The following is a 15,540-nucleotide window of genomic DNA, read 5'->3' as shown; positions in this document are numbered from 1 at the left end:
TACAAATGCTGTAAATGACTGTGAGATTTTTATTCCTGAATTTCTGCTGAGCTCTCCGAGACAGTACTGTACAATCTCAGAACCCTCGGGAGACTCATTAAGAACTCTCCTTCTGCTATGCTTCAATTAAATGGCTGTCTGTCTTCATGAAGTGTCATGCAAGTAAGAATTACCCTAACTTTCCATGTCTAGGTGTTTATAGTCCATGTATCTGCACAGTAAAATTCAGCATTCAGACCACCCTTCTGATAGCAAGTGTGTTTTCTCTCACTCTCTTTCCCTCTCCTATAACAAGGGACTCCTCAGCATTGCAAAAGCAGCCTGCTCTTTCACCACACAAAGGCATGAAAATGAAATGCTATATAAAGGAAGACATGCCTGCTCACATGTGTATACAACATGGCCAGAACTACTCCAGAACTCTAAGGCTGATTCACAGGCACTGGCAGTACCTACAGAGTTAAACAAAGCTCAGGTTTTGGTCACCAGCAGACGCTGAGGAGGAGTCATCCATAGCTACCCCTCCTCGTTCACCTGCTTCCGCTGCCACAAACAGACGATTCAAGCAGCCAACAGGACAACCCCACATAACTACTTAGGGTGACTCCCAAAGGCCACATAATCCCACCCTCCTTTTAACATTAACAAACCACAAACTGAAGTGCAAATTTTTAACAGTTAAATATGTCTCATGAACTCATAGCCGAAAACTATTCCAAACTTTCATGGATTTGTGGTATACACTTATGTCTAACATGTGCAAAGAAAAGGAGATTTTATTTAATAACTGGAAGGGAATTTATGTTAGAAGTGTATGCAGAACCATTAAATTGCACAGAATAGGGTAACCACCTCAGTATCAACACTCAGAACAATTTTCCATATGTATACATGTAGACAGGCACACATCTTTTCCAAATCAAGAGAAATTCACACAGAATTCCTGTAGGAAGTGTCCTAAGCACACTTTCCTTCTCATTTTCCTGCAAAAGGAATCTACTCAAGAAACAACTCAGTACTACAATGAAGAACTAGCGCATAATTAAGATGTGTTGTTGTGACAAACCCACTTGAGAAAACAACATAAAGCCTCCTGAGTCCCCTTAATCTAAGACCGAAGTACACTGCACTTGTTCAGCCATCAATATACATAAGCTACTTAAACATCACATTTGTTGTTGAGCCAGTTGCATAGTCCTAATTTGGTTTAGACCACAACTATGCAATGTTTCCAAAAAATAGAACCAAGTGTGTATGCTGATAGCCAGCACATTTATGCTGAGTATTTATTACTGCAGGCACTTCTATTTAGAGACCAATATTATTTTCCCTATGCAAGTCAAGCATCAGATCCTTTAAAAATAGTGGGTAAAAATAATTTTGTGGAAGCCAGCCACTGCTGTGGACCACCACCAGCCCCTTGAAGATCTCTTGCTACAGTCACAAGTTAATTATCATGAATGAAACACATTACTATGGCAACACTTTTTCACTTGGTCATGGCTGTAGGTGCATTAGACTTCTAAACCAAAACCAGCATATCCTACTGCTTCCCATCCCAGGTACAGAAAGAGTTAGATCAATATAAGATAAGGATGTGGTGTTACTGCATGAAGGAGTGACCTATCTGGAGGAATTTCACATGGACCCGCTTCTCACCAGCGATAAATGAAACCTGATTTTTCTAGATTAAGTCTACTGACATTAATAGGGAGTTCTCTGCTTTCCAGAATAATTTTGTTAAAATGTAATTTATCCACATCATGATAGTTCTAAAAATGTTTGCTTTTCACTTCTGGATTGGTCTAGAAATAGATACCACAAACAACCCTAGGGGAAAAAAAATAAAGTTTTCAACTAAAAAAATCTAGAACTTGGCTTCCCAGGTTAACTTTCACTGATAGCAAGGACAAACATGATGAAAAGAAAGACTCTTCCGACCTTTCAGGACTGGGCTGTTGAACTTCAAACCATTTGTCTATTTCGTGCTTCGGATTATTACACTGACACCCACGGGGAATAAAATGTTAAATGAACACATCACAGTGCTAGACAAAGGACGCAGGGCAAGCAGATTCTGTGACTTGCAGATCAATACTTCATCTCATATATAACTCAACGAAAGGGAATTGTGGGACTATCCCCAGCCTCCCCAGAGGACAGTAAGGGTGGATCTAAAGAAGACCGAAATAGTCCAAAAACGCTAAGGCAGCCATTTCAAGATTGCTGTAATTAATTAAAGCACAAACTGCCTCCGAATGTGGTGGTCCTATCCAGCTGAAAACCTTCTTCCCCAAGTAATTTTGCAGTCAGATCAGTCCCCTGATCCAATTCAATCCAGACCTGCAGGAGAGCTCATGCAAAGACTAAACAACTGGTTTGCTTAAAGACGGGACTGTTTGAAGCACTCATAAAAATTCAGCCTAAGATTTAGGGCAAACAGAACAACACAGTACTGTTGTTCAAACCATAACTTCTGGAAGAAAGCATGCAACAAGACTTTTATAAAAACCTTCATCACTTGAACTTCCAACAGGAAAAGAAAAGCTATTTCAGCACACAGACAGCAGCGCATGAGAACAAGTTGGCCAAGAATAAAATGAGACGGGCTGTTAAAAGGTTTCTGATCGTCAAAGGACTGATGTCCTAAGGCAACTTTCCAACAGAAAGAGCAAAGTTGAAAAAACACAGACAAAAACCCTAGCTAATTTCATTCAGTAAGTTTTATGAAATTCTATCTAATATTACGCAGGCTCGCCAATGACCCAGAAGGCTCTTGCCTCTTTTGGAAGCTATGGAAATCTTCATTAATTTAAGATAAAAATGTTTTCCTTAGCAACAGCCACTATTTCAGCCTCTTGGCTAGAACAGAAAGGTTGCTTTTCCCCATTGCACGTGTGCTAGGGAAGGAAAAAGAGGAGGGATGAGAAAGGACTGATGAAAATCCATCAGCTTTGCACCAAACTGCACACAAGCTTGCATAGCAATGGGGCTCTGCTGCCTGCAGAGAATGGCTACAAGTCTGCCAGCAGCAAACCAGTACTTGATTAGCTCTATGAAAGTTCTCCAAAAATCACAGTGAAGTACTTGTGAACAAAAAGAACAGCAAAGCTGTATCTCTTGTGAGGGTATCTGAGCATTAAACTTTCTGCCGTTTCCAAAGATGGGTCAGAATTCACAGATTCTGAGTAAGCTACTGTCATAAAACTGAAAAGCACCAAGAAAGAGGGAACCTTTCCACTTGGTCTGAAGCTTTTCATAGTAATTAAGACTTGCTGTCTTGGCAGATTCTTCAATGTCTATAAAACTTCTCAACCCTGAAGTTCTCCCTTTCTGTGACAGAAACAGCTGACGTAACCTCTGCTAACAAAAATGCTTTTACTGGAATAGTCCATGCAAGTTGAAACTGTTGAACACCAGCATGATTTATAATACTTGTGAATGCATTCTATTTTGCATTTATTAGCTTTAGTGTTACAAAAATTTTGTGAGAGCTTCTGAAAGTAGCTATTGGTGAGGATATAAACTATCAGCTGTGAAAAAGATTCAGGTTCCTGTAATTCCTTCTGTCAAAAACACCTTCTTAAAGCAAAGATGAAAACCATGCTTTTGTACCTCTCTTACCTACCAGTGCTATTTCACAAAACACCGCCCTCAATTCAGACAGCCTCAAATAATGGTTTTAGTTGCAGACTGGATCATCATACCTGTCAAACCCCAATTCTCAGCATTTTCAGTGTGGCAACAAAATTCTTTTTTGACTCTAACAAAGATACACAAAATTCTCTCATGAAAGACCAGTTGGTATAATTTGAGAAAAGTAATTAATCAGAAAGTTCTGACCCATTGGAGTAGGAAATTAATTAGAAATATTCTGTTGTTCAAATCTCCTTGTCTGAATTTTTTTCAGAAGTTATGCGATTTAACATAAAACACCTGTTCACTATGGTCAAAATTATTTTATGAAACTTAATTTTAACTCAAGTTAGTAAAAAAGTGTGAACTCAAAAGCTGCAAATCAAAACGACAAAACAAATAGTTTCCCAACAAAAACGGGTTCTGTTTTGATAAAAAAGTTTCAGCATTTCCCTTTGTTAATAACTAACTGTAAGTACTCTTTACGCAAACCACATAAGAAAGAGACCTCAAATATGCTCACCAAGTGGGAAAACACTTTTTCAAAAGCTTCCCATGTAACCCACTTCTCACAGCCCAAATGGCCTGCAAAGCAAAACTGCTAAAAATCATTCCTGGTGTCCGCACACCAAAGGCAGGGACACAGGGCAGGACGGACAGCCGGCTTCTGGCCCTGCACTTCAGGAGGACAGAACGGAAGAAGAACCAGAAATCACCACATCTCAACAGTATTGAATATATGGCTTCAGTTTTTGCTTTGATCAATAGGCTACCTCGCCCCACATCTCCATCTATAAAGAGCCTGTGTTCAAGGTGGTAACACTGCATAATATGTTCATTAATATCACTGAATGAAAACCATTATCTTGCCAAGTCTTGGCAAACTTATTTGCCCAGCAGCTTACAGCCTGGACTAAACTTGGTTTTCCAGCTGAATGGCACAAGCTTACCTTTTTACTACAAGCTTCAGTGTCTTATGTGAACCTTTCACCAGACAGATTGCTTCTTGTCGGAAACCAGAGAGGCCCACATCATTGATGCCAACAATTTCATCTCCAGCCAGTAACTTGTCCACAGCTGCCGCTTTGCTCCCATCTTCAATCTGAAGAAAAAGCATATCAAATGGTAGAATTACTGAGGTTACAGTGACACTAAAGCATATCAAATGGTAGAATTACTGAGGTTACAGTGACACTTTTAAAATAAATTAATAAGCTTTCGAATATTGGCTTCATACAGTAATTAAGAGCTTAAAATTATTTTTCTAAATGCATTTAAAAACTCTATAAAGAGTAATGACATGAAGACAATTAGAGCAGGAAAGAAATGGAAGGGAGGAAACTTAAGAAAATCTGGGAGTCAAACGCATCTGTGATCTTGAGCTCCATTCAATACAGGGCAGGTTATCATACTTGCAAATAGAGCTTTGGGCAGGCATCTTACAATATGGTCCTCTAGAGACGGTAAGCAGTAATATTAACCATATAGTCAATAATGTTAACCACCAAGTCAACTAAAAAAATCTGGCATGCTATGAAAACTCAAACTATTGCACAACGAGCTGGTCTAGAAAATAAAGTGGTTTTCATCAGGCACATAGCACGAAAACATCTGAGAATCTACAGTCTATACAGCTAATGAAGAGCTCTGTTAGAAGAGACAATGGTCTGAGATCCAAGCATGAGAAACAGCATGTCACACTGCCGAAGAACATAGTAATACTAAGGGAAATTCACTGGAAGACTATTTTACTGCCACAGGCATCTCTTGCATGCACTTAATTTGTACAGAACTATTCATAACGTGGCAAAACACGCACAAGATATATCAAAGAGTCAGTTTTTGGCAATTCCCATCCTGATGAAGGAAACAAACCCCTCAGGAGTTGCCCATTTTTTAAATTTAAAACAAATCCCAAAAGCTCGATCAGCCAGACTAACAAGTACCCATGGTTTGAACTGATCTCAAATATAGCTGTAAGTGCTGAGCACTTTGCAATTCAGGCCCTCAGCTTTCTCAGTTTCTTCCTATCTACTTTGCTGTCAACGCAGCCGCTGGCTTCTCAGTTGCTCGGTCTCAATCTTACACATTTAATTTTATTCCTCTCTCACTTGCTCACAATCCATATCCCACCTCTTCATGTAAATTTGACACAGTCTTCAAAGCAAAGGTTTTCATTTATGTCTTCATTATATAGTGCCTTGACTACAGTATCTCTGAGTTCCTCATTATTAAATGCCAGTGAATCTATTAAGAAGTCCTTGTAATTGCCCCAACTACAGAAAACTTAATAAAGAACTTCCACCTTCTGAGGCACCAAAGTTAATCAGCAGCAAGATAAATCCAGAGGAAAGCTAACTTCAGGAATTCTGAAGCTCACAGTACAGGTTTTAGGGATACACCAACAACCAAAGTATAAATAACCTAGTAAAATAAAGCAATAACTCCTGATGAAAGCACATTAGGAAGATCTCACACACCACAGCAATCTCATTGCAGCCACATAAAAGCTCTCTTTTTATAAGTTTAGGATAAATGTTCTTAAAAATCTTCAGACCTGTTAATCTGAGCCAAAATGAATGCCATGAAAATTACTTAGTCTTATATGCCATTCTAAAATGCTCACTATTAATTCTAATCAAGTAACATAATTTCCAGAACTTCTTATCTGAATTAAAACACAGATAATTAAAGACCGAGCAAGTTTCTACATCCCAATACGTCTAGTTCTTAAGCTATGACCTGCCTCTGACCTGCTCATGTGTCCTCTGAACACCAAGAATTTACCAGAACACTGAATTATCACTGGCAAATCTACAGTAAAGCTGAAAACCAGAGAGAAGCAGTGGAAATCACTTATATGCAAGCAAAAAGATTTACGTTCAGGGATGTTAAGTACAGAGTGGCTGCTATACGGGGGACACTGATACAAGGCAGAGATGACCAAGAGGTAGATGGGGACTCATGAATCTCAAGCCTCCTCAAGTCTTTCAAGTGTTTAGATGCATTCCTGGGTTACTACTAAATAAATGCCATTTGGAAGTGTGAAGCCCAGTAGGTCAGAAAAGCAGTGCAAAAATGTTCATGAAAGTCAGAGCTGAATCACTAGAATTGCAGGGGGAAGTCAAACAGAGGTGGTGAAAAAAAAACACCAAAACCAAACAAAGCACAACAAACAAACACCAACCCTCCCCCCCCCATCTTGTAGGAGGACACAAAATATAGATGCCAACCAGTTGCGGCCTTTATTCCCTGAGCAAGTCCCCGACCTAATGAGAAGGGATGAGGAGGAGGCCCTGGACCCTGCCACCTGGTCCTGAAGACCTTAAAAGGGTCTTTTTGTCTTAAAAAAAAAAAAAAAAAGGAAAAAAGAAAAAAAAAAATCTGTCTCCTAGGGTTTCAAGGAATGTTCATTGTTCTCAGCAAGTGTGTTTGTTTTTTCTTCACGCTGGTAATGCACTGACAGCAGGGAGTATTCAGTTACCCCCTCTGAGTTTTCATTTCAGCAGGGAGACTACACATTCCACACAGTGCAAGCTTTCCAAAGAGACCAAAACAACATTAATAAAAAAAAATCAAAACAAAACTAAAATTTAAAAATAATGAAAACCTAGACACAAAGCTAAAGCCATCCTCATGAAAACTAGAAGTGTCTGTCTATAATACCTTGACTCCATATCAGCTGAAGCTGATGAGAATAAAAGCTACACAAATCCACTCACAGTAAAAGTTTCCTCAAGCTGAATAAAGTTAAACTTAAATCTTCTGTACTAGTTTTACCTCAGATCCTCAAATGGCTGCATGAATGCAATTCCACTTGACAATGCACTTTTAAGTGGGAATGGCAATGTTAACTAGACAGGAAAAATACAATTTTTTCAGTAACACTAAAAAGTCATTGAGTCATAATGAAAAAAAAAAAAAATCATTACTTTGCACATATCTAAAGGAACACAACAAAAAAAACTCCCTGAGGAAAAGACCTCTTCAAAAACACTGCCATACTAACCTGCCTCCTCAGCACAAACTTGGACAGTGCCATTCCAGCTTCACCTTCAAGTTTTCTCTTTTATCTGTGTCCTAGTCTTTCCATGTATTGTTTTTTATTTATTCACCCACTGATAAACTTTCCATCGTATCAGACCTTCACTAGAAGTGTAAATATCAACCAAAAATACATAAACATTTTAGAACTAACAAATACACTTGAAAACGTCACAACTATTTTTCACACCTCAAACATGAATGTATTTCAGTCACCCAACTACAGAGTTAACTATGCCATGCTGTGTTCAAGATTTAAGCCCGAGTTTTAAGATGTAAGTCCACGTTATTTATCTAACATCCAACTTCTTTCTGAATTCCAAGTGCCCAGAAAAGCTAACAGTCAATAGTCGGGGGAAAAAAAGCCTTGAAAATGCACTTTCAGATGGATGAAGTCTTTCAAGAACAGTCAACAAGGGCAGATGTGACTGGACATAACCCTGAACAACCCCACTGCTCAGTCTGAAGCACTTGCAGGAACTGAACACCCATAAAGCACACATTTTAACATTTTTATAGCTATAGCTGGAAACAAGAGACACAGAAAAGAAAAACAATCAGCACCTTGTTTTCTTATAAATAAAGGACATAAAACTCCAAAAATCATGAATATTTACATTGCCTATCTTGGATGAGTGAAGAAGACTTCTAGAAATGTCCTCAAATCATGCTTTCTATATGTATTAACAAATCATACCCCTCTCACTATGCTAAGTTAACGAGAGTAAGCACCATGACCTCCTATCTTCAGCAAGGGTTTTGATATCGCTACCAAAAAAGTGTGTTCAAGAGATGAAAAGGATGTTTGTTGACAAAAAGCATCTGTTTAGCCAGTCTCCAGCTCTCACTCTGCTGTCCCTGCTGACCTCCCTATGGCCAAGAGCAAAGGCAAACTTTGGAATCTGTGCATCAGGGAGCACTGGAACCACACACTTCTGCCCTCGTAACTGTACGTACATTAAGGCTCGTATCTTCCCAAATTTATTTTTGCTTATAAAATATCATACCCACAAAACAGGAAGAGACACTGATACAAGATGCAGATGTAGATGATGATTAGGATGAAAAAAAAAATTACTGAAAAAAACAACACACATGTAACTCTGGTATGTGAAATTTTTCCTATGAAAAGGCAAGAGTGCCTTGAAATGGGGTAAGAGCTGAGCCATGGGGAAGTCCAACAGCTAGATACACAAAGACATTCAAAGGACAATTTTAAGTCTGTATTTCTTCCACTGTTGGTAATACACACAAAAGGGAAAACAATGACCTATATTTGCAGCTATAAAATGCTGCCGTGTTGATGGGGAGCACCACTTCTAGAATGTGACCTCTTCACTTCTGTGTTTATCAGGTCTGACACTTTACTTAAAATACCCACATTCCTCTACAGGCACCTGTATAAACAAGCAGGAGACAGGTTGGGGAAATGCCGTGTCACACAAGAGATCTAGTTTTGTTTACAATGACAAGTTTCTTGCCCATGCTCTCCTTTGACGGGGTGGGAGACGGGATGGAAACCCAAACCCAGAGACAAACACAGGAAAAAACAGCACCATTTATCAGCATTCTGCTATCGGCCTTGATAAACTATTTTATCATAATTCACTTCTCATACAGCCAAGAAATGATTCTGTGGTTGTTTGTCTTATGAGCATCTAAAATGGACATTTTTCAAAAGACCAACATCCTTTGTATGAGAACTTCAGAACAAGTAAAACGTAGGAAGTGTTAATTATTTTGCTTTGCACAGAGTTAAACAAAGGAGAAATAGCACAACAGTTCAAGCCTGGTGTTTGGATAACTTTGAGTAATCAACATAAAAGTAACAGAACTGACCTGAGCTCCTGCTATACATTCTGCAAAGGCAGCCTGAGTGGCAAGAGCTGTGGTCACCAGCAAGATTCACGGGTCACAAATAAAGGTGCAGACTGCAACTGGACCAAAGTGGTCCAAAGAGAATGGGTGTGCATATGTAAGGCATCTCACACAGGCACGCATGCATGAGAAGCTGGGCAGGGCTAACGCATTTGATTTTATATTATTTCATATCCTTTCTCTCCCACTTCTGATTTAGCACTTGCACATTAAAGAGTCTGTCGGAAGGATGCCTGGCAGGGAACTAACACTATCCCCATTTTACAGACAGGCTCAGAAGCATATAAGGGAAAAAAGGTCCAAAACCACACAGGATGTCTGCAGCTAAGCGCAAAGAATTCTACACAAACCCTGAAGTCCCTAGGAGGGTATTTGTAACCCCAAACCATCTCATCCCACAAACTGTGGGTTCAACAACCAGAATTAACTACTCAACATGAACTTGAAGGAACAGCACGCAGAGAAAAGAAAGCTTAACTATGCGCTACCAACTTGCAAAATCTGTGCCTATCCAGTATCTAACTTGGGAATTGCTGCACTCTGATCAGGCAGGCAAGCATGTCACCAAATGTGGCAGACACTACCTTAGAACAGAAGCCAGAACTACTCTTTTGCCTGGTAGCACCACTTCCCACCCACCAGCCTTTGCCCATACTTGTTCTCCCACAGATTATTTTTAAACTTCAAAACAAACTGCACTATGCTTTTGGAATGTTTAGTCCAGGGCCATGTATTTTTCTAATGGCAGTTTCTTTCTCCCTAGACCCAAGGGCAATGGCTCACAGCCACAATCCCAGAACCTCTGAAGAGGCAGAGAAACCCACCTTGGCCAGCTGCTCTCTCAGGATTCCCCATCACACCTCACAGACCATGAGCTGTCAGGCTGGCAGCAGCCCTGCCTTCTGTCAACACGTCGTTCTTAAAAATCGGTTCGGAAACATTTTTTTAAAGGGTAGAGTTCAGTAATAGGACACAGTCTATCATGATGCTTTCTAATTGCTTTTCAATTGGTGTATTTAAGCATTTGTATATTTGCTCCGCAATCTTGTATTTGCACAGCAATCCTTTTTGTTTGTTTGTTTTTGTTTTAAAGTAAGTATCAAATTTTGAAAAGCTGTCACGTGGTCCAGTTCTTTAAGTATTTATTCAATTTTTATAATTGTGTCCACTGTTTTGATTAAGGGCCTGCTGTCACTTCCACTATAACAGGCCATCTTTGTAGGGGATTTATTACAGCTGTAAAAACTGACTCCACACTCAAACCTAACTCCAGAGTTCCTCAAACTAGAAGCGTTTAAGAAGTATAGTAAAACACCCACTGTTTCCGTTTTTAAAAATTAATACATACACATAAACTGATTAACAGTTTATTCAAAACAATACCTATCATTAGGCTGTGACAAGACCTTTCTGATTATAAATCATCAATTAGTATTTTTAAGAGGATACTGTTGTTGTATCTTAGTCTATTTAAATCACAGGGCCATTGGAAGCTCTGCAAATTGATGACAACCAATTAAAGTATTCCAAGTTAAAAATTGACGGAATCTTTGCCCCAAAAAACTAATTATAACAATTTCCAGGTGAAAAGTTTCAGGAAGAGAGACTTCACATAGATTTGTAGGTTTTAAAAACTTAATGACAGATGTTTATTTCCAAAGTTTTTTTTCCAAAGTGATTCCATTGTTTCAGTAATAGACATTGGAAACATTTCATCACCATTGAATACTTATACTCGAAGTAGAAAGAAAAATAAAATAAATGAAAAACCATCTTGATGTTTTGAAAGCATAGAGCTAATGTACCAAGTAAAGGAAGGTGGGGATGCTTAGCGTCAGGGATGTTTGGGGTTTCTTTATATTAGTACCTAAGCTTTGCTAGACATATTTTAGAGCTACTAAATAAAACTGGCTTTTCCCAACTCATTGAGATTTATCAAAACAGCATTTATAATAGAAGCATGTCCAGACCCTTTCAGTCTGTACGACCCACACCAGTAGGCCTACATATATTCCACCTGTACAGAGCAACTAAACAGGTACAAATTGTAGGTTTCTGGGGATCCTTCCATGCAAGAGCCCTTCCAGGGCAGCACAAGTCCGGCATGGAAGCTTCCAAGCCCTTACAGTCCTGACAAGGACAGGCTGGCACCCAAACAAGACAAAAGCAAAAATGGACCAGGCTACCTGGAGTAAGAAGAAGACAAACGTGGAAAAGATGGAGATGATGGAAGCAAGAGGCAGTGGAAGAAGCTTGTTGTCGGTGCAGATCCTGAACCTGGAGAACTCTAATGCCATCCCTCGCTCACGCCAAAGCGCTCTCACATTTGCAAAGCAAAGCTTAGATTGCTGTTATTTAGTACAGCATTCATCCAGACAAGCTGTACAAGTCTTAGTCAAGAATTATTGAGAAATAACTCCCACTTATTTTTAGCTGAGAGTCTGGGTTTTGCATTTTACAGAAGCTAACAGCATCCAATCCAGAGGAACCCATCTGAAGCCATGGATATGTTACACTGTTTTCAAACACACTTTCCTATCTTTTTTTTTTTTTTTTTTCAAAAATGACACAATAACCTGTGTAAGAAAGGAACACATACCTGTGCCATGAAAAAAGAAAATAGTCATAAGGCCAAAAGATAACTTCTTTCTCTATATGCAGTTTACTTATTCTAACAAACCTTCTACCAGAGAAGTTTGAAAGGGTTAGCTTATCTGTATTTGCTTGTGCAAGTTTACTCATGGATGAGTAGATATAAACATATATATATAGGCTGTTTATATATGTACTCTGTGCAGTTAACATTAAGTATTTTATAGATCTACATTTTTGTACTTTCAGGTACTATGAACAATGATAAGAATGGTTAAAAAAGAGGTTATGCATAGAAACAACTTGTGTTTTATCTTTTCAAACTGATAACAGGAACAGACTTCCAAGAGGAAAAATATGACCTGACAAAGTAATCTTTACGATCATAAGGTTCAAGGCTTTTTTACTTTGCAACTACCATATATACTTCCAATAAGATTGGCTTATCTTTCTGCCTTCCTGTCCATCCCAGGAAAATAATGTCACAGCTTGCCAATGTGCCCTTGACAACAACATACTGAATACAATCCAGGAGCCTGTAAAACCACTGCACAACTAGGGAAAGGGTAGGACTTACTGAAGAAAAAATAAAAGGAGTGTGTCCATATGGTCATATAGGTATGGCTGTGCATTAATTACAAAGGAAAAGTCCAGTTTCATTAACTTATAGTTTGTGAAGAACTTGACGTGCCTCAAAAGAAGACATTGAAGGACCTAGTAGATGGCAATAGAATCCTTACTGAAAATAAATTCCAACTATTTAATTCAGTCAGTCTAAACATAACCTCTTAAAAAAAAAAATAAGTTGCATTTATGCCTATATCTACACACTGCTGTGATTTTCAGAAAAAAAGAAACACTTCTAGACATAGGTAGCACTGATTAAGACTGAGCAACAGAAAAAAACTTGTTCATTACCTGTCAGTTTCAGAAAGCACTGTGAAGGGTCTGCCAAAAGCCACAGGAATTGTACAAACAGTATTAGGTTTCAATTTTAAATACTTTCTCTGAAACAGCCCATTTTTAACAGAACACTTATCTTGACAAACTCATACCATCACTGGGTTACAGTCACACCTGCTATTTGGGACCTTCCACTTTTGTCACAGCACAGATGTTCATTTTTCAGACAGTGAGAAAGTATAACATTCCCCAATAATTCCTGCAAGAATATTTTTATCAACTCGTGAAAACTTGATTTTATCACAGAAGTGAAAGTAATTTTCAATAGTTACTGCTGAAGTATTCATTTCAGAACCTACTGCGACGCACTGGAGTAAGCAGAAGACATTACACCTCTAAGCAACAATCTAGAGGACATCAGCATTAACGAGAAGAGAACGACCTCGTCACATAATAATTCATAGCAATTTCTTCAACAAGAGCTCCCCTTTACAGTATTACTCAACTTAAAAAAAATCTCACTAAGGTGCTGCATTTTAAAATATGTTGATTCCCTTACCCATTCCTCTGCAAAGAAAACAAACAAATGAAAAAGCTCAAAAGAAGGGTCAGGGTCCTCCTAAAATTTGAAGGTTTTAAAATGTGACAACAGATTTTGTTCTTTGCATTAACTTTTGCCCACATTCAGGCTCTCAGACCACTCAAATTAAGGAATGGAAGCCTTCCTAGGCGACCATCTTCCTCAACAATTCCAATATTTAAAACCAAGTTCAAATAAGAAGACCATCTATTCCTTCCTCTGCCACCTCAGTGTTAAAACAGGCAAACCCTAAAGCTGGTTTAATTCATCATTATATATAATCTCTACAATCCCATGGACTCTAAGTATATAGTATCTCAAGCTGAATCGACACAGATACCTGTTGCTACTCTACCAAACCCTTGTTTCTGCTGTGCACTTTGTATGCAATTTCAATCCACCTTTCTTAAAACAATAAAAATTCAGAAGCTAGTGGGATAACCGTCAAGAAGACAAAAATGCATAGTATTATAGAAACAAAAGAAGTCTGGGTAACCTTGCTCTTAGTTTCTTCCCTGTTCTTGTTTATTAATGTCTCAGTAAAGGAAGAGAGTTTCCTCCACTCCACTTTCACCCAGAATTCAAACTTAAAAAGATGAAGAAAGCAAACACTAAATACAGCATTAAATATTTTTTTCTAGGGCAGGAACTGCAACAAAATTGCTTCTAAAATTATCAAACAAGGTTCACAAAGCAAGCTGCATGGCAGTTTTACCTGAGCTGTTCCACGCTGTCAACTTGCAGTATCTGAGCTGATGGGTATGGCCAGTCACTGGTGGGTTACTCCTACAGAGACAGACTGCTAATATTATACAATCAACATAAACCTCTCATGATGCCAAAGTAACAAAAGCCCATTAATAAAAAGCCTACCAGGGTTTTTATGCAGTTTATTGACAAGATGAAATAGTATCCATCTAGTTTCCTAGGGCACCACGCTCATGTGAGCAGGGTGTGAAACATTCATGTAGGTATAACTAAGCACCAACTTCTTAACTCCGATCTGAGTCAGGAACCTGAAAAAAGCAAAATCCAGTTCTGTGGAGATGAGCACATCTCTAGCAATTTATACCCATAGGCATCACTCACACTATGTTGTCCTGCCCTTCTTGCCCTAACCATCAGTAATCTGTTGCCATATAGTTCAGATTACAACAACATCAAAAGAAAATATTTCTTAAAAGAACAATTTTTTTTTTTTCCAAATAGACCTAAGTATTCATAATTTCAGGTTCTTCATACCATTCCTTACTTAATATCTTCACAGAGCATTAGAAGAAATTCCTTCCTCATGAAAAATCTACCACAGGAATTAGGAATCTACCCCTCTGAGTACCTTGCCACCTTTTCTCTACTTTACAGGTCTACTTCTTCCTAGGATTAATACGAGAAAATTAACCAATAAGATAATTATACTGAGTCATGTAATTCATACTCAAATGAAAAACATTACATTTTTCTTAAAAAAATATAGGCTTGTACTATGAATTAGCAGCTAAAACTAAAATCATCATGGATTTTAAAAAATGGAAATTTACACAAAGCATACAAATAGGACCTTCAAAACACTGCACAGATTTAGCAGTAAGTTGTGATGCAGCACAGGAGAATTCTTATATTCTGAAATTACAGTATGCTTACTACTCTAAATTGACATTTTCCAAACCAGCTTTCGTTTGTAGTTCTTTTTCAAAGGCTTCAATGTATAAAACATGTTCCTGACAATAATTAGCTCTAAGAGCAAGCACACTGCTACGAAGACTTAAAAAAAGAGTTTTAAAGAACTATTATAGAATCATTCAGATTGGAAAAGACCTGTAAGATCATCCAAGTCCAGCCATTAACCTAACACTGCCAGGTCCACCATTAAACCATGTCCCTAAAGTGCCACATTTGCGTGTTAAACA

General features: G+C 38.4%; 1 protein-coding gene across 1 annotated transcript in view; it reads right to left on the bottom strand.

Moving 5' to 3' along the window:
• Positions 1-15,540, bottom strand: part of SHROOM2 (shroom family member 2) — a gene marked incomplete at both ends in the record, with an annotated part of 122,178 nt that overhangs the window by 66,536 nt on the left and 40,102 nt on the right. Inside the window, one exon of the mRNA XM_080341983.1 lies at positions 4,587-4,738. Coding sequence (XP_080198109.1) covers positions 4,587-4,738 — 152 coding nt within the window. The remainder of the gene's footprint in view (positions 1-4,586; positions 4,739-15,540) is intronic.

Source organism: Nesoenas mayeri, assembly GCF_963082525.1.
Source record: "Nesoenas mayeri genome assembly, chromosome: 1".
NCBI lineage: Eukaryota > Metazoa > Chordata > Aves > Columbiformes > Columbidae > Nesoenas > Nesoenas mayeri.
This window is presented reverse-complemented; position numbering and strand designations above follow the sequence as displayed.